The following is a 17956-nucleotide window of genomic DNA, read 5'->3' as shown; positions in this document are numbered from 1 at the left end:
TGTTCCGCTGCTCTGCCAACCTCCATGGAATGAAGTTTTTTCTTGTCTTGAGGTAGAACTTCTTGAGTTTATGGCCGTTGCTCCTTGTCCTGTTGCTGGGTACCACTGAAAAGAGTCTGACACCATCTTCTGACCCACCCTGGAGATATTTATATGGATTGATGCAATCCCCTCTCTGTCTTCTCTTCTCCAGACTAACCAGCTCCAGCAATCTCTCCTCATCAAGGAGATGCTCCAATCCCTAATCTTTATGGGACTGGACCCTCTCCAATAACTCCTGTCCTTCTGGAACCTGGAGACCGGAACTGAACACAGATGTGGCCTCCCAAGGGCAGAGTAGAGGGTAAGGATCACCTCTCTGACCTGCTGACTACAATCTTCCTGATGCCCCCCAGGATCCCACTGTCCCTCCTGGCCCCAGGGCACACTGCTGGCTCATGATAACTCATGGACCCCCCGGTCCTTCTCTGCAGAGCTGCTCTCCAGTAGGTCACCCCCAGCCTGTGCTGGCACCTGGGGTTATCCCTCCCCCGTGCAGGACCTGCACTTGCCCCTGTTGAACCTCATTAGGTTTCTCTCCATCCAACTCTGCAGCCTGTCCAGGTCCCTTTGAATGGCAGCTCAGCCTTCAGGTGGATCAACCACTCCCCCAGTTCTGTATCACCACCAAACCTGCTCAGGGTCCATTCTATCCCTTCATCCAGGTTGTTGATAAACAAGTTGGGTAAGACTGGATCCAGTACTGATCCCTGGGGAATGCCACAGACTACAGGCCTCCAGCTGGATTCTGCTCTGCTCATAATCCTCTGAGCTCTGCCATTGAGCCAGTTCTTGATCCATCTCACTGTCCATTCATCCAACCCACATTTCCTGAGCTTATCTATGGGATATTATAGGAAACAGTGTCAAACACCTTGCTGAAGTCAAGGCAGACACCACCCACTGCTCTCCCCTCACCAACCCATCCTGCTGTGTAATCACAGAAGGCATCAGATTGGTCAGGCAGGATTTCCTCTTGCTGAATCCATGCTGACCACTCCCAATGACCTTTACTTTTAGGTGCTTGGTGATGACCTCCAGAACGAGCTGTTCCATCACATTTCCAGGGATGGAGGTGAGGCTGACTGGCCAGGAATTTCCCAGATCCTCCTATTTGCCCTTTCTGAAGACAGGAGTTAACACTGGCTTTTCTCCAGTCACTGGGCACCTCTCTCGTTCTCCAGGATTTTTAAAGATGATGGAGAGTGGCTTAGCAACAACCTCTGCCAGCTCCCTCAGCACCTGTGGGTGCATCCCACCAGGGATTTATGGGTGTTAAGTCTGCCTGGTTGATCTCTCTCTCAACTCTCAGTGACCAAGGGGAAGTTTTCCTTTCTCCATCCTTCATCTCTTACCTCCAAGGCCTGGGATTCCTGAGGGCTGCCCTCAGCAGTAAAGACTGAGGCAAAGAAGGCATTCAGTAATTTCACCTTCTCTGTGTCTTCTGTGCCCAGGACACCCACTGGATTCAGCAGCAGCCCCACATTTTCCCTAATCTTCCTTTTGCTGCTGATGTAGTTGGAGAAGCCCTTCTTGTTGTTCTTGATATCCCTTGCCAGACTCAATTCCAAGCGGACCGTGGCCTTCCTTGTTGCATCCCTGCATACCCCACAGATGTTCCCATACACCTCTCATGTGCCTGTCCCTTTTTCCACATCCCATAAATTTCTTTCTTCCATTTGAGAATTGCTAGAACCTCCCTGCTCTTCCGTGCAGGTCTCTTGCCCCCTTTGGTTGATTTCTTGATCATGGGGATACACTGGTCTTGAATATTGACCAACTTTCTTGGGCCCCCTTCCCTTCTAGAGCCCTATTCCATGGGATTCCTCTAAGTAGGTCTTTGGAGAGGTTGAATTGGATCTCTGGAAAAACAGGATTCTAGTTCTGCTACTGCTTTGCTTCCCCATGCAGGATCCTGAGTTTCACCATGACATAGGTCTCTACAGCCAAGGCTTTCCCCAACCTTCCCATCTTCAACCAGTCCCTCCTGGTTTGGTAATACAAGGTCCGGCAACACCCTTCTCCTCCTTGGCTCCTCCACCACTTGTATCAAAAAGTTATTTTCAATGATCTGTAGGAGCTTCCTGGACTGTGTGTGCTGGGCTGTGCTGTCTCTCCAACAAATACCAGGGTGATTGAAGTCCCCCAGGAGAACCAGGGCCTGTGACCATAAGGCTACATCCAACTGCCCATAGGAAACCTCATCAACTTCTTCCTCCTTGCAGGTGCCCTGTAGTAAATACCCACCACAGTGTTTCCCATACTTTCCCACAATTTTTAAAAATAATCCCACAGCAACCAGCAAAGCCCTGTTTTCACACAGGTCCTCCTCTATCCCTGGAATGCAGCTGCATTAGAAACAAAGGCAGCAAGATGCAATTGCTGAGAGCAGTTTGCAGCACGGGAACTCCTCAGACAGAGTCAGAGCCCTTCTTGGCCACCCCCATGTCTGTGTGGGGGGGGACAGCATTTGGCAGCTGAGGAACAGCCCCCCGGGCTCCCCCAGCCTGCTGGGAACGGGAGAAAGCAGAGGGTTGATGCCTCTTCCCTGAGCCATCAGGAGAGGGGGGAGCAGGAGAGGAAGAACAGAGAACAGAGCTGAAATTGCCCCAGACAGGGGAGCTGAGAGTCTGTGGCTGGAATAACCCAACCATCGGCTCTGCAGGGACAGGCTGTGTGCAACGCAGCTTTCCTTCTGCTCAAGGAACAGCCCATCCCCACACCCCGGGGAGCAGCGGCCTCTGCACGGGGACAGGAGCCACACACCGACACCTGACAGGGTCTGCTCCAGGCTGGTGGCTCCAGAGAGGCCCCACTCTGCAGCACAGAAGTGACCAAGCCTGGGCTCTACTGACTCACATCTCGAGGGGCTCCAGCGGGGCTGGCCGGTGTCTAACAAGGCTCCTGCACTGGTGTGGGAGAAACGGGATCTCTCTCTTTTCCCTACTCGCCCGGATTTATGAGTTCTGGAGGAGTTTATCATCTTCCACGCCTCAAAGTTTGGCTGAAATCAACTGAATTGTGAAGGAAAGATGGAGATTGTTACTGGGAAGAAAAGAAAGGAGGGACAGGCAGAGCTGTTGCATCAACTTTGTTCAGAGAACCAGGCTAAAACCCACAGAACATTCTCCAAAGTTCTCCTTTTTCACAAACTGTATCTTATGACATTTTTCTAACAAAAGTGTTCTGACTTTTCTTTTAAAATTACACTTCCCTTAGAAAAATTGCCCTAAGAAAGGTTAATTAACCCCTCAAATAGCTGACATGCAACATGAAAATAAAAATCAGGAAAAGGGAAAAGGGTCATTAACACTTGTATTTAATTGCAAAAAGTAAAAACTTTTTTATTCTTCTTACATACAAATCTCATTTATTTACACACTTTACAGGCTTTTCCCAAGTATTTACAAAGTTTGCAATATATTAAATTAGGACCATCCATAAAATTCTGCATTAAGTGCATATTTACATTCTTTTTTTTTTTAATCCACCACTGAATTTAGTGTTCAGCATTGAAACAGTCTTTATGCATATATAGCTTTACTTCCCAGCACCCCTGAGCCTTTAGAATGTGGCTCCCCTCCCCAAGACAAAGAGATAATGCTAAAAATAAATCACCTGCCATTTGTCTGAATCTCCAAAGCAAAGGGAAGTCCAGCATCTCTCTTGTCTAACTCAGCAGGACACTAAATCTGCTCTTTACAAGGAGGAGGTTCCTGAAGAGGAGGATATCGAGTTCTACCTATAAAATTTACCGAGAGGAGAAAGTTTGGTTTGCAGGAAGCAAAAGCTTTGTGCACCCACTGAAACGGCCTCACCCCAGGAAGTGTTCAGTTCTCTTGGGGGCCACGATTGGGACTGGGGTGTGTGGAAACTTCCCTCCTGGAGCAGCATCACTGTGATGAACGAGAGGGTTTCAAGGCAGGAGGATCCCCTTTCAGGGACACTGGTGTTTACAGAGCTCACATCTCTACCATGAGGTGCTCTCCTGCTCCTCACCCCCTCCTGCTGCTGCTGCTGGAGCTGGGAGGCCATGAGGGAAGGGAGGTGCTTTGATCCAGCCCAGACAAACCAGCTTCTCCTCCAGAACATTGCAAAAACAGGCCTGGTGGGAGAAGCTGAAGTCTAGAGACTCACGGGAAATCTGACTCAAAGCTCTCCAGGGCCTTGCAAAGGGACCCCTCGGGGGAATCAATGTGTGCAATAACAGTGGGCAGGGAAAAGAAGAAAAGGAACAAAGAAAGCAAAAAAAAAAAATCAATAGAAACTGTCAGCTTGGCTCCCGTGGGGGCTGCTGATTTCCTGGTACTGAAGTAAATCATAATAATCCTTTCTCCTCCTTTCAGTTACCCTGAGTTCAGGACTGACTGACAGCACCGGTCAGTGACCCCTGCTTTGGGGAGCAGCTTTAAACCACGATCCTCCCGCCCAGCTGACGGGGACAGCCCGTCCTTCCAGCCTGGCAAGTGCAGAGGTGACCCCTCCTCACGTCTGCCTGCTCGTGGGTAGTACCGATTTCTGGTGTGATTTCAGAGCAGCTTTGCAGCCTTTGGGATGTGGGATGGGGAGGACTCCATCTCCCAGCTCACAGGCAACAAGCTCTGAAGCACACAAAGGAACTTTAAAATGTGTTGACCGGGAACCTGTGTGAGCAGGGCAGGGTGGGAGTGGGAGATTGTCCAAACCAGCACAGAGAGTGCCAAAGGGGAAGTGAGGGAAACCACAGTGGGACACCCCCTCCATGACTCATCTGATCATGGCTGTCACTATGATACCTCAATAACTGCACGGACAGCCCCATTCCCCCCAGGTCCACCTTGGCATATTCTCTAGGGAAGTCCTGCAGCCTTTCCAGGGACTCTGTGAAGCTGGAGCTCTGCATGTGGAAGATGACCTGGGCTTAATTGCAGGTAAGGTATCAAAACCTCCCTTTGGCCATGCTAGTTTTGCCACTGTGGCCTCACCTCCAGGTTTCCCACTGTGGCTCCTCACCCACCCTGGGATGTGGAAGGTGTGAGCACCACTCCTCTGGCAGCTGGAGACAGGAGCTGCTCTGGAAGCTGTGCTGCAGACCAGGGCTCCGCACTCCGGCCAAAATCGGCTCTTTATCAGCAGGAGAACTGCCCTCCTGTTTTAGTTTAGCAGCTAATTCCTTACAGCTTTTGGAAAAGGAAGAGAAAATATACCAGAGAGCTTAAAAACAAATGATGTAAACTCCAAAGGGAGCGAGGCTGGGATATATGCAATGTATCGCTGAGACAGAGCTGGAAACTTATGCAGAGCCCATAAAGTGCACTTGGAAGGCTGCTCTGCAAACAGGCCAGGCTCACCAGCTCCTGTCCAACCAGCTGCAACTCTTTGAGGAAGGGAGAAGCACTACGTGAGAACACTTCTGCTAAACAGGCACAAACCTGCCCTTTCCTCCCCCTCCTCCCCCCAGTCCAAACAGCAACTGTAAATAGATCCATTTTCTCTGCTTCTTCCCGAAAGAGCCAGACAGCCACAATAGCTTAAGTGTGACTCTCAAAATCCAGGCATTTCACAGACACTTGGGAATTGTCTCCGCAGCTCTTTTACAAGTTACAGTCAAGGACACTTAGCAGTGACAGTGTCACCGAACCGCCGCAATCTCAGCAAGAATGGCTCCAGCAGCATCTCTGAGCAAATGCTTTAAAAAATGGGTCAGATACAAAACCAGTAAGAGGTGAAGTAGCCTTGTCAGCCTTTGAATTTGATTTGAGAAGCTGCCAAAGTGTAAATAGCAACTGCCACTAATGAGGCCCTAATTCTGCCATCACTGAACTCCCAAATTTCCATTAACTAAGACCCAGGCTTTAAGAGGAGGGAGAGGGGTGGTGTGTGTGTGTGTCTTGGCATGTACAAGACTCCATGTAGTGTCATGAGTGTGAAATACACTCCAAGTAGTGAGAATACTAATGGAAGTTTTATTAGTCCAATTCCCTTTAATATTTTGTAACAAATTATATTAGTCCTTTTCTATCCTGAGAGAGCCAGACTCTCCCCCTTTGGTTCTACTAGATCTGGTGTGTGTCCAGCACCAAGGGCCATGCACAGACTGACACAGGTGCTGGGCTTGTTCTCATTGTTTTGACAGGAGAAAAACAAGGGATATGCATAGAAATGATTGTAGTGTCAAGGCCTCAGACTAAATTCTTTGGAGCAGGAACTGTCCGCTGCCTTATCCTTGTACAGGAGCCAGACGTGGTCATCCCACTTGGCAGCTTTTGTCAGCCCCTAATCACATTAACACGACGTTTGCTCCCATTCTCCTCAAAAACAAAGGCTGGACAGACATTTTCCCAATCTGTCATTTTACACGTACCTAAAATATTTACAGAGAAAAAGGCTCTTGCTCCTGAGAACAGAGTTAACTCACTAACAACCAAAACCCCTCCCAACTCCATATTAACAAGTGTGAGAGTATGTCCTGAACTCCAGCCCTGGCCTATGAGTTCAGCCAGACACATCTGTAAGTGATCTTCAGCAGCGGGATCAGACCCAAAGGATCAGACTTGGAAGGGACCAGAGCATCCGCAGCCTGCAAACACCGAACCTGAGCCTCTCTCAGGGCACTGGAGACAGCACTGCTCCAGCAGCAGGAAACACGCAAAGGCAGCTTGGAAAGGACCCAGGAAAAACCAACGTTCATTCTGAAGACAGAGTTCCAGATCTGGAAGGAGTCAATGCAAAAATATGCCAGGGAAGAGGGAGCTTCAGGTGCTCCCAGAGGTACCACAGGCTGGGCTCCCTTGGTGGCTGAGGTGAAAGCTGGACAGAGCCGCTCTGCTCCCAGCCCCAGCTCCAGCCAGAATTCCTGCACTGCCAGCACCACTGATGTGTGTGTCGGTGTTTTTGCAGGAAAGGAAGTAGAGGTGAAGAAAAGCACAATTATCATTTGACTCACTCACAACCTGCTGATAGAGAGCTGCAGAAGGGTGATCACAACACTGAGAGGTCTGAAGGGATTCTTTTGGTACAAGAAGGATGCAGTGAGTGAGAGTTTCTGCCCTCAGGCTCAAGGCTCTCCCTGGCCCAGGAGCAGGAGCAGATCAGCTCTGCAGGGCTCACACAGCTGCGGACATGAGGGAGAGCTGGGACACATCACCAATTCATTCCCTTTATAGAACTGGCCTGACTACACAGGCTCAAAGCTTCCTCCTCAGGAGGAATGTACACAGAAATGTCACACACCCCATCCACTCCCAAACCCCCCAGGAAGTTTCAGAAGTGCCATAATCCACAAAGAACACAAGGTGAATCTCATCCTGAGAAATCCATCTGCTGCTCCTGGAAAGAAAACCCTTTGCTGCAAACCCAGGGCTTACCTGAGGGGACAGGGAGGGTCATAAATAGCTTGAGCTTCTCCCAAAATACATTTGAGGAAAGGCAAAGAATTACCTCAAGGGTCAGGAAAATAGTCATTTTTCAACACTGTAAACATGCAGGGTGGCAAAGCTGCCTGCCCCAGTTGCCCCGGCTCACTCCTCTCAAGATGTTGCCTTGGCTTCAAAGCTGAAAGTCTTCTTCTCCTGGGAACAGCTCTGTTTTCCCACCCCACCATCCTTAGCTGGCAGCTCCATCACAAATCACTGCTGGCTCTGTCCCTCTGGCCATGAAGCTCATTGTCCAGTGGTCTGCACTGGCATAACCTGGGAAGAGGCAATGGAGAGGCTCTGTTAGATGAATCCACCCTTAGTGAGTGCTCCCATTTCCCACGAAGGGATGTGGTCATGCTGGAGCTCTTTGGAAAGACACTTCCCTCAGTGGGCACTGGGCTTGTAATACCCATTGTGTACCCACACTGCTCAGCTTTGAGCATCTCCTGGTATCCCAGTGTTGGTGTTCCAGGCCACAAACTCCCAGTCCAAAAGGATCACTCCCTGTGCTGTGACAAGCAGGCACACACCAGTCTGGAGGTGACAATGGCACAAACCACCATCCTAGGTGTCAGACAGAAAAGACCCAGCTGGAAGCAGTCTCCTGATTCCAAGGGCTCTCCCAGTCCCTGCACACCCCACTCTGGTACTTACCCAAATCCCCAGCTTCCAGCTCCACCTTGAACATCTCACAGTGTCCTCTGCACGTGTCCAGAGGTGCAACAGTCAGGGTGAGCTGCCCACTTCCAACAGCAAAGAGGCTGTGCAGGCTGTAGCTCTAGGATGGGAGGAGAGGATTTCAAAAGCCTGGCCAGCTTTCCTTGGCTCTGTCTGCCTGAAGTAGGGACAAGTCACTGCCCTGCAGGCAGGTGAGACAGAGCAAACAACACGTTTGCTGCTCCTCCAGTTACCAGCAGATCACAGAATCACAGCTGAGGTCAGCTGCATGCAAGGGTTCTCCTCTCCTCCAAGGCAAGGCAGGCCCTGCACATCCTCAAAACTCAGGAAAACATAGAGGAGAAGATCAGGCCAGAAGCCTGAAGTGTCTCAGAATGAGTGAGACTCACTGCCAGGAACTCCTAAAATGCAACTCTTAAATGAATTCTGCCCAACTATGCACAAAAAGACCTCACCCAGCTATAGAGCAAGGCCAGACACATGAATGAAGCAGGCAAGGGGTGATGGAATGAGATGATCTTTAAAGTCCCTTCCAACCCAAACTATTCTGGGATTTATCCTCTGATTCTGTGACGTCTCCAGCTGCCAAGGGAGGTGGGCACAGGGTATCTCCCTCCCCAAACTAGACACAACTGCTGGGAGGCACAGACACCTTGAGATGCCACTTTCCATAGGGGTGAACAGAACTGATACAACCCCAAATGCTCCTTTTCAGGATTGTATCAGCTAAAAATACCCTGCAAATCCCACAAAAACTCAGAGCTGCTGGGAGACAGCTCATAGACAGGAAAAGGTCTCTGGAATGAATTTCTCACCTTATTCCCCAAATCTGGATGCCGGATGAGGAAGCAGCTCTCCAGGGACACTGTCTTGGGGAAGGACAGCAAAGAGGAAGGGGGGAAAAATTCCCGCAGAATCCGAGATTTATTCACAGGCTTGTTCCTAAACAAACCAACCCATATTAAAGAATTACCATACAATGATAATGTTTGCATTTAAAAGCTACTTTCCAGATAAAATTCTTCCCAAACGTTCATGCTTGATAAACAGCATGACAGACTAGCCCTGGGAGGCAGGAGCAAAATTCAACCTCAGCCTGTTAACGTGTGCTCCTTCCTGCTTTCCTCTGGGCTCCTGCACCAGGACCATGTAAAGAGGGAACAAACATATCCTGATGGATATCTAAACTTAATTTCCCTCCCCTTTTCGCTTAAAATCATCCAAGTCATTGACCAGATCCATTCATTACAAAAGACGCAGAGAGGTGGCATCGGACACAGCCATAACTGAAACCACATGGCGAGGCAGGGGGATCCAAGGCTGTTCTCTAGACCAGGAAATGTAACTGGAAAAGTCCAGGTGGGACTTGGTATTTTTACATCCCTGTCTAGGGGCCTGACATAATTAATTCTTCAGTACCCTGACCATCCCTCTACCAGTTGAGACCTTGGAGAGCTCTGAGTTGTTCACATGTCTTGTTCACACTTAAAGGCTTTGGCAAACTGCTTTTGGTTAACAGGGGCACGATTAGTGCTGGCCATATTTTCTGCACAAGACCAAACACAAATTGCAGGATTCCTTGACTTTCCATTACTTCTCAGTGTCTGCAGAAGTCATGGCATCTCTTCTCAGTCAGCACCAGTGGTGGAGGATTTCCACTGAGCAGACAGAGGCGATAGAAATGTGAACCAGTTACCTCAGGTGATCAGATCACAGCCCAGATGATTTACAGCCTGAAGAACAGGACCAGGCAGTCACTGGGATAATTTTATCTTGTAAGGGGAGCAACACCTGGAGACCAAGCCACAGCTCTCCATTTTTTAGTGCAGAAGTCTTGTCCTCAAACAAATCAGTGCCAGCAAACAGAAGCAGCCTGTAACCCACTCCTGTTCTCCTTCCCTCCAGCTGAAGTGCAACTTGCAGGCACTGGTGGTTCACACAGGCAGAGCCTGAGCACCCCTGCAGAAAGGATGTGTCCACCCATCACATGTTTTGTCTGACTCACCAGGGAAAGAAAAATGGGCAGCTCCACAATTCAGCTGAATTTTCTTCTATTATAACCTCTGCCAGTTCTGGATCCTGGGACTGAAAATGCTTCAGTTCTTCATAGGAGAGATGCTGCCCTGTCTTAAAGAACATGAAACAAAGATAAAAGCTGTGCCCCCAGGGTTGCACCCTGCTCCCACTTCCCTCCCACTAGAAAACATCCAAGAGTAACAGCCACGTAGATTGCTAAATGTCCAAATACAAAGATCACTACTCAGAGGAACAATGCAGGGAGCTCTCTCCTCCCACATCTTCACACCGGGGTGAAATGTCCTCTTAGACACACGTTCTGAACGAGCAGTTTGAGTTCATGGGTGAAAATACTGGGCAGGGGTTATGGGCTCGTGCTGTTCAAGAGTCTGGACTCATCACCCAGCTTCACAAATCCCTGCATTACCTTGATTAGAAAAGGCTGATGCCTCTGGAGCTTTTCTGATAGTTCTCTGAAGTCTGTCACTATCTGAAGGCTTTTCACAGCAGAACAGACTGTGCAGTTCGCGGGAAGTGCGGAAGCATTCTGTCTGCAACCTGCTGCCCACCAGTCCTGGCATTCTGGGGAAGAAACAAGGGAAACCTGCTCAGTAAGACCAAAAATGGAATGGAAAGGAGACAAATTCAGTGATAAACTCATTATCCCTAATGTGAAACACTGAGATTTCTTATAGTTTCTGATGGCTGTAACTCAAAAGAAGCAGCTTCACCAGGCAGGGAACTGGAGAGAATGTTTCCAGCACATTTTTGAGATACAGCTGAAGGTTGTGAGAAATGGGAGAGTTTATGGAAATTCCATTTCTCTGTACATGAGGCACATAGGCTCAGCTACCCTTCCATGAGCAACAGAAGGATGGCAACCATCATATGTAGTGTAATTAAACTGAAACAAGTCCATAAGCAAAAGAGCAACCCAAAAGTGTTATCAAGGAGGTAACACCCAGTAAACCAAAAAAGATCCAGGCTGGAAAGAGTAATTTCCACAAGGTCAGCACTGGTGTCATGAACCCTGCTAGGACATACCTGAAATCACCACCCTCCTCTTTACCACTGTGTTAATTTAGAAATACGTTGTCCCAGGCAATGGTTGCCCAGTCTCTGATGTGCAGAGGATGCTGGGGAATGTGGGATTTCACCAAGACACGCTGCTGCTGTTTTCATTCATCCCATCTTTCTTGAAGATGAAATGGGGAGAAAAGTCCCAGCATGAGCAACCCCTGGACCCCAGCTACATCCACTTTAAATTCCAAAAATTGTTGTTACACCACAATCAGCTGAACTGGCCTACAATGAACACTGCATATGTTTACATCTTCAAAAATTCAATTTTTACATGAAAGCACAACTTGATGCCTATATCCAGCCTCCCTCCTCCAACTTAATAACTCTCCCAAAAAAACCAAAGAAACATTAAGAGAAGGGACTTGTTGCAGCAGGGAATGAGCAGGACAATGCTGAACACCCCATGTATTTCTATGCTAAAGGATCTGCAGAGCAGCCACCACACTGAAAGGGTATAGCTCTGATTTACAGAATCACAGAACCACACAAAGATCAAATTCCAACTCCTGGCTCTGCACAGAGACATCCCAAACTCCCATCCTGTGCCTGAGAGCGGTGTCCAAACGCTTCTGGAGCTCTGGCAGCCTCAGGGCCGGGACCATTCCCTGGGGAGCCTGGGCAGTGCCCAGCACCCTCTGGGGGAAGAACCCCTCTCTGATATCCAGCCTAAATACCCCACACGCTAATTTTATATTTGGAGATACAGCAGGAGGTTGTGAAAATTGGGAGAGGTTCATGGAAATTCCACTTCAAACACAGATTTTGTGGTAGTGACAGCCCTGGTTCTGCAGCCTTAATCCAATGGAAGAGGCTTAACTCTGGCAGTGGCAGCAAACCCATCCCAGCCCTGATCTGTCAGGGTGGGTCAGGAAAAAACCCAAGGCCTGGGACACATCGCACATGAAACATCCGGGGATCTGTCCTCACGACAGGCCCACCCTGCCAGCACACGTCAAAACAGCTCCAAAGCCTCCCGGACACTGCTGCAGGCAAACTCAGGAAATGAAGGGGGTGGCAAAGGGGAGAAAGAAGAGTGAAGTCTGGCTGAAAAACCGAGTTGGGAAACAAGGATTCACAGCAGCTTTTCAGGGGAAAAAAGACCTCACACAACCTGCCTGTTCCTGCCACCGCAATTTCCAGCCATGCTCACGCTCCTGCACAAGGGTAAGAAGGGATGAACAGCACTTCATAGGAGAGCTCCTGTTTTATTTTCTCCTCTGACATCTGCAACAGGCAAAACGAGGAACATTGCAGACAATTTACGTTCATTGGGACCTAACAACAAGGAGCAGACTGGGATTCATTTTGCTTCTTTCTTGCTGAGTATTTCCAACTCCCAAATGCTGCATTTCCCACCCTAATGCTGGGATATGGACTGAAAGGGATCAGGATATAATTCCTAGTCTTTCTGGACGGTGCATCTACGCTGCTTTCAGGGAAAGGGGAAAAAAGGCAAAACAAAGTGTAAAATCCTTCTTGCAAGCAGAAGTTCCACTCCCATGAGAAACTGCCCCGACGTACTTTCCCTCCCTGCTCACAAGAGAAAAAAGAAAATCTTTGTTCCACTGCCTGTAGAAAGCTTCAATTTTACAACAACAAAAAAACTCAACTCACAAAAAACAGCTGGTCAGTGACAGGAAACAAAAGGCTGAAAGATCTCACCAGAGAAAGGGCAGTCGCCACGAAGAGAACAAGAAAACATCTCTATGGTGTGTCATCAGACGGGGCGTAGCAAGACTGTAATTTCTCTCTGGGCAAAACTCAGAAACCTCATCCCTAAGCATTAAGCACAGTTGTCCCCAAATTTTCCCTATGGGCTCAGGGCAGTACCCCACGGAATAGGATGCTAATCAGCTTGACAGTACAGAGCCTTGATTCCTCTTTTGAGGCAGGCAGTGATATTTGCATTCTCAATTGCTCGATTCAGGAGGTGATTTCTTTTCTCCATGAATAACCAGAGCAGAGCACTGGTTGAGACGCATTTTAAATGCTGCAAGTGGGGTTGTGGGATTTTTTTTTTTTTTCCCCTAGTAATTAATCTTTTAGATTTATTGTGGAGGGTGTTAGTCTGTGCACCAGCATGTGTGTGACTGGCATGACAAGTACGGGCAGTGCCTGCCCTTCCCAGGGAGGGCGGGAGGAGAGGTGGTGCACTGAGGAGCCAACTGCCACTGGGGACCAGGGCAGGATTTTACCCAGGATGCTGATTTTCTCTCCTTACCCTCCCTGCATTCCTTTTACATTATCACCCTGCCTGCCAGACACCCTGGGGATTGTTCCGGTGGAAGTCAAGCACGCTGTCTGTGCGCTCACACGGCTGCTCGGGGATGCAAATGGAAGATGCTCTTTTCATCCCAGCACAACCCTCACACCACGGTCCCATCCACTCCCATCCAAAAGCTGAAGTGCTGGGCGTGGGCAATTATCCCTGTGGAGCTGGAGTGCAGGAGAGCAGCTGTAGCAGTGACACATCCAGCTATCCATTACACGACAGAAGTGTGGCCAACTTCTCTGCGCTTTCTCACCCCTTTTCGAGAGGCAGCCTTCAGTCTGTTTAACAGAACTTCAGTTCCCCATCGGCCATAACCACCTCATATTTCCTTTTATGTGTTATTATTTCTCCAGAACAAGAGCTGTCTTCTCCACTGTGTCAGGAGAGCTCCTAGCAGAGCCAGGACTGGGACTTCCAGCTGCTAACACATCACAGACCAAGAGATAACAACCTTCCCTTAAAACACATCTATGATTAATGCTACAAGGAGTTTATGACTCTACTTTCCACTATGCAGAAAAATAATTTTCAAGTCACCATCAATTTAAAATGAGTGCCCTGCCCTTCTTGGATGTTTTCATAGAGGATCTCCCAAATTTTTGGCTGCCCCCAGCACTAGAGAGGGGTGTGCATGCACAGCCCCAGAGATGCTGGGTGTGGATAATCAGATTGGAAGATCAGAGGTTCCTGAGAAGACCTGGCCCTGCTTCTGCCCATTGCAGCAAAGCAAATTAACTTATGGAAACTTGCCCACGTGGATCTGAGAGCAGGATCTCAGCAAGCCCTGCTCTCTTTAGGGACCATATGGAGAACGCAGGATCAGTCTGCCAGTGCAGCAGGTTCAAAGGGGCTACTAGCCCCTTTGCTAGCAGGGGCAACTTTTGTTCCTGCAAGACACAGAGCCAAGGGCTGCTTCTGACCCTAGCAAAGTGCTGAAAACACGAAACCTCCTGCTTGCAGCACTGCAGGTGCTGAGGCAGTTTGCTGGCTCCCCACCAAGCTGGTTTGCTCCCCAGCACTCAGGACTGCAAGGCTGAAGCAATTTCCAGCAGGCAAGTGCCAGCCAGGTCTGCACAGGGAAGTCTGGTCCCAGGGAAGACCCCCCAGGACTTAGCAGTCCCCCCAGGTGCTGTGTCCGTAGGGGCTGTTGCTGCCATCACCCACAGTAACTGGAAGGAAGCTCCCCAGAGAACTGGTTAATGTACTGAGCAGCTCCACAACCTGCAAAGGCTGGTTCCAAATCCCAGATTCCTCTTTCTGAGGATAAGACTATTCCCCACATACTTCACCAGGGGCCAGTCCAGGAATATTCAAGCAACTTCAGCAAGCCTTGGATGAACTCAGGGTTCCCAGAAATGGCTGTGCACTGAATATTCCCCAAACATTTCTTTGTCCTTTCTTGTAGGTCCATTGTATAAACCTGGGTGTTCCATTAAAAGGGGATTTTGCCCCTTTGCCCCGCTTAGGTGAGACCCCACCGCAGAGCTGCCTCCACTCTGGGACCCCAACACAAGAAGGACGTGGAGCTGCTGGAGTGAGTCCCAAGGAAGCCATGGAAATGTTCCAAGGGCTGGAGCCCCTCTGCTCTGGAACCAAGCCGGGAGAGCTGGGTGTGTTCATCTGGAGAGGGGAAGGTTTTGGGGAGACCTGAAGAGTCCCTTCCAGTGCCTAAAGAAGATCCACGAGCACTGGAGAGGGATCTGGGACAAGGGATGAAATGCCAGGATGAGGGGGAATGGCTTCCACTGCCAGTGGACAGGGTTAGATGGGATATTGGGAAGGAATTCTTCCCTGTGAGGGTGGGGAGGCCCTGGCACAGGGTACCCAGAGCAGCTGTGGCTGCCCCATCCCTGGAAGTGTTCAAGGTCAGGTTGGACTGGGCTTGGAGCACCCTGGGATAGTGGAAGATGTCCCTGCCCATGGCAGGGGGTAAAGCAAGATGAATTTTAAGGTCCCTTCCAACCCAAACCATTCCATGATTCCATGATGAAGATCCCCCAGTGCTCTGATGTCCAATCACTACCAACCCACAGAAGGATTAGGGCTGCAGCTCTCTCCACACTTGGAAATATCCAGCTTCCAGATGCTGGATGTTACAGTGCTGTTTTCTGTTATTTTAAGGGCAGGGATTTGCAAGGTCTAGCCCTTAACCTTAGAGTGAAGCTGCAGCTCATAACCTACTGTTATTGCTTCAACAGCCAAAGAACGTTCAGGCCAGGTTGTTCTTCCTCCTGTGACCAGCCACATGCTGCCTTGGGACCACTGCAGACTCACAGATACTCCCTGAGTAAACAGCTTGTAACTTGTGCTATGCCATTGCAGCAGGATATACTATATGCTTATCACCACACTCCCTTTCCCAGATTTTACAGAAAGCTAAAACAGTATTTAAAAACTCGGAGCAATTTAGGCATCAATTCATGATGCACAATCTATGACACAGGTAAATCCCATCATTCTTACTTTACAGATGTAGAAATTCCAAGCTCTGTAGTCACCAGGTGGCACAGTTTGGAAGAGGCATTTGGAGCACTTTGTTGCACAAGCAATGTTTCCCAAACTCCATCTTGCTGAAATTCTTCACTATGCTAAAAATTAATTCGATCATTTATAATGTCATGTCAAAGTCAGGCTAAACTGATGGGTTCTTAAGTAAGTCAGGCAGGAAACATGAGGATTATTAATTACAGCCTGCAAGTCCTGATTAAGGACTGCATCACAGTGGGGTTTTAAATACATACTCCAAAGAGTGTCCCTGTTCTGCACAAGATCCTCACCCCTCCCTCATACTGAACTTTTATTGTAGCCCTGGGTATACTGAATATATTTATGCCATGAGAAGAAAGTACCTCCCAGTTTGGTTCACAGCATTTTTAGGAACAGCTAGGAACAAAATAACAGCTACAAAAAACCCATCAAGAACCCCTTTATTGTTGTTCTGGGTAGAAGTCAACAGCTTGAAGAACTACTCATTCATCTCACTAATGGGTAACGGCTGCTCCACCAGCCCAGGGATCATTAGTCAACCTCGAGCAAAGCACGAAAATGACTTTGATCCAACCAGACATTGTGAAATCAAGTCTGCTTCGCTGAGCCCAAGAGGAATTCACAGTCCACTGGGGTAAAAGAGCATTATTTCCAGGAGAAATCTGCACCTACCAGTCTCAAAAATGGAAGGCAGGGACCAAGCTGTCAGGAAAGCATCCGAAGTCCACTCCAGCTGCACCTCTGGTTACCTGTCCCAGCTGACAGCTTGCACTGCATGAGCAATCTGCCTCAGAGGAACAGCTTTGGAAACAAATCCCTCCCAGCTGCTGTTCCCTGCCTGATGGTGGCCTCAGCCTGTAAAAGGTTTGACATGTCTGTGTCACTAGTGCACAGAGGGCTCTGCCAGGCTGCTAAATGCCTCTGCAAGAAGCCACCTATGGCAAACTCTCTTCCCAGGAAAGCGAGTCCAAAGCAACAATTCACTCACTCTACAAATGAGGAAACAAGAAATTTTGGAGGCATCACAATATAGAAGTAAAAAGAAGAGTTATGTTCCACAGCACCACAATGATTTGGGGTTATTTTCCTGCCAGCAAACCCAAATAAACAGTCCACTGGTTGAACCAAGGCCAAAGGAACAGAGAGCATGAACAGCTTGGCACCACCCTGCCCTGCAAAGTCAGCCGTTTTTTTTCCCCTTTGAACGAGCCAACACATGTCTGCTGGTTGCTCTCAGGTTATATCATAAAAGGGTTGCTTACACACACAAAAGATCAGATAAACTGGCAGCTGTGCAGTGATGGGAGGGAGCCCTGCACATACTGTGACCCACAACCACGTCCAAATGCTCCAGCCCTCAAAGCGGGTGCACAAGAACACACACAAAAACAAGAGCAAAAACCAGCTCAACTTTGCTTAGGGAAAAAAAAAGTAACATCCTTTGAGAGCAAGAGGAGAGGCAACAAGTTAGAAATCAGATCCTGCCTTACCTCCCAAGCAGCCTCATTGTGCAACCCTTCATTCAGAGCAGGCCCATGCTCCTTGGGCTCAGGAATCCCTGAGCCCCATGGGTCAGACGCAGTGTGGGCTGCAAAGCCCATGGGGAAAGGCTGGATGAACACCTGGGTGCTCAGCCACAGGGAAAGCCTGGATGAATGCCTGGGTGCTCAGCCACAGGGAAAGCCTGGATGAACGCCTGGGTGCTCAGCCACAGAGAAAGGCTGGATGAATACCTGGGTGCTCAGCCACAGGGAAAGGCTGGATGAACACCTGGGTGCTCAGCCACAGGGAAAGGCTGGATGAATTCCTGGGTGCTCAGCCAGAGAAAGGCTGGATGAATGCCTGGGTGCTCAGCCACAGAGAAAGGCTGGATGAACACCTGGGTGCTCAGCCACAGGGAAAGGCTGGATGAATACCTGGGTGCTCAGCCACAGAGAAAGGCTGGATGAACACCTGGGTGCTCAGCCACAGGGAAAGGCTGGAT

General features: G+C 49.1%; 1 protein-coding gene across 2 annotated transcripts in view; it reads right to left on the bottom strand.

The window, feature by feature from the left end:
* Positions 1-3337: 3337 nt before the first annotated feature.
* The window catches only part of CUNH6orf89 (chromosome unknown C6orf89 homolog), a 24887-nt gene continuing 10268 nt past the window's right edge, over positions 3338-17956 (bottom strand). For both annotated transcript variants that reach the window (XM_042013427.1, XM_042013426.1), the window contains exons 4-8: positions 10558-10712; positions 10120-10241; positions 8930-9056; positions 8091-8214; positions 3338-7709 (exon numbers count right to left, since the gene is read on the bottom strand). In XM_042013427.1, the coding sequence (XP_041869361.1) occupies positions 7624-7709; positions 8091-8214; positions 8930-9056; positions 10120-10241; positions 10558-10712 (614 nt within the window). In that variant the 3' untranslated portion in view covers positions 3338-7623. The remainder of the gene's footprint in view (positions 7710-8090; positions 8215-8929; positions 9057-10119; positions 10242-10557; positions 10713-17956) is intronic.

The sequence above is a fragment of the Corvus kubaryi genome, unplaced genomic scaffold, assembly GCF_017639235.1.
Source record: "Corvus kubaryi isolate FWS band 111438036 unplaced genomic scaffold, C.kubaryi_AGA036_p1.0 split1-37355, whole genome shotgun sequence".
Taxonomy (NCBI): domain Eukaryota; kingdom Metazoa; phylum Chordata; class Aves; order Passeriformes; family Corvidae; genus Corvus; species Corvus kubaryi.
This window is presented reverse-complemented; position numbering and strand designations above follow the sequence as displayed.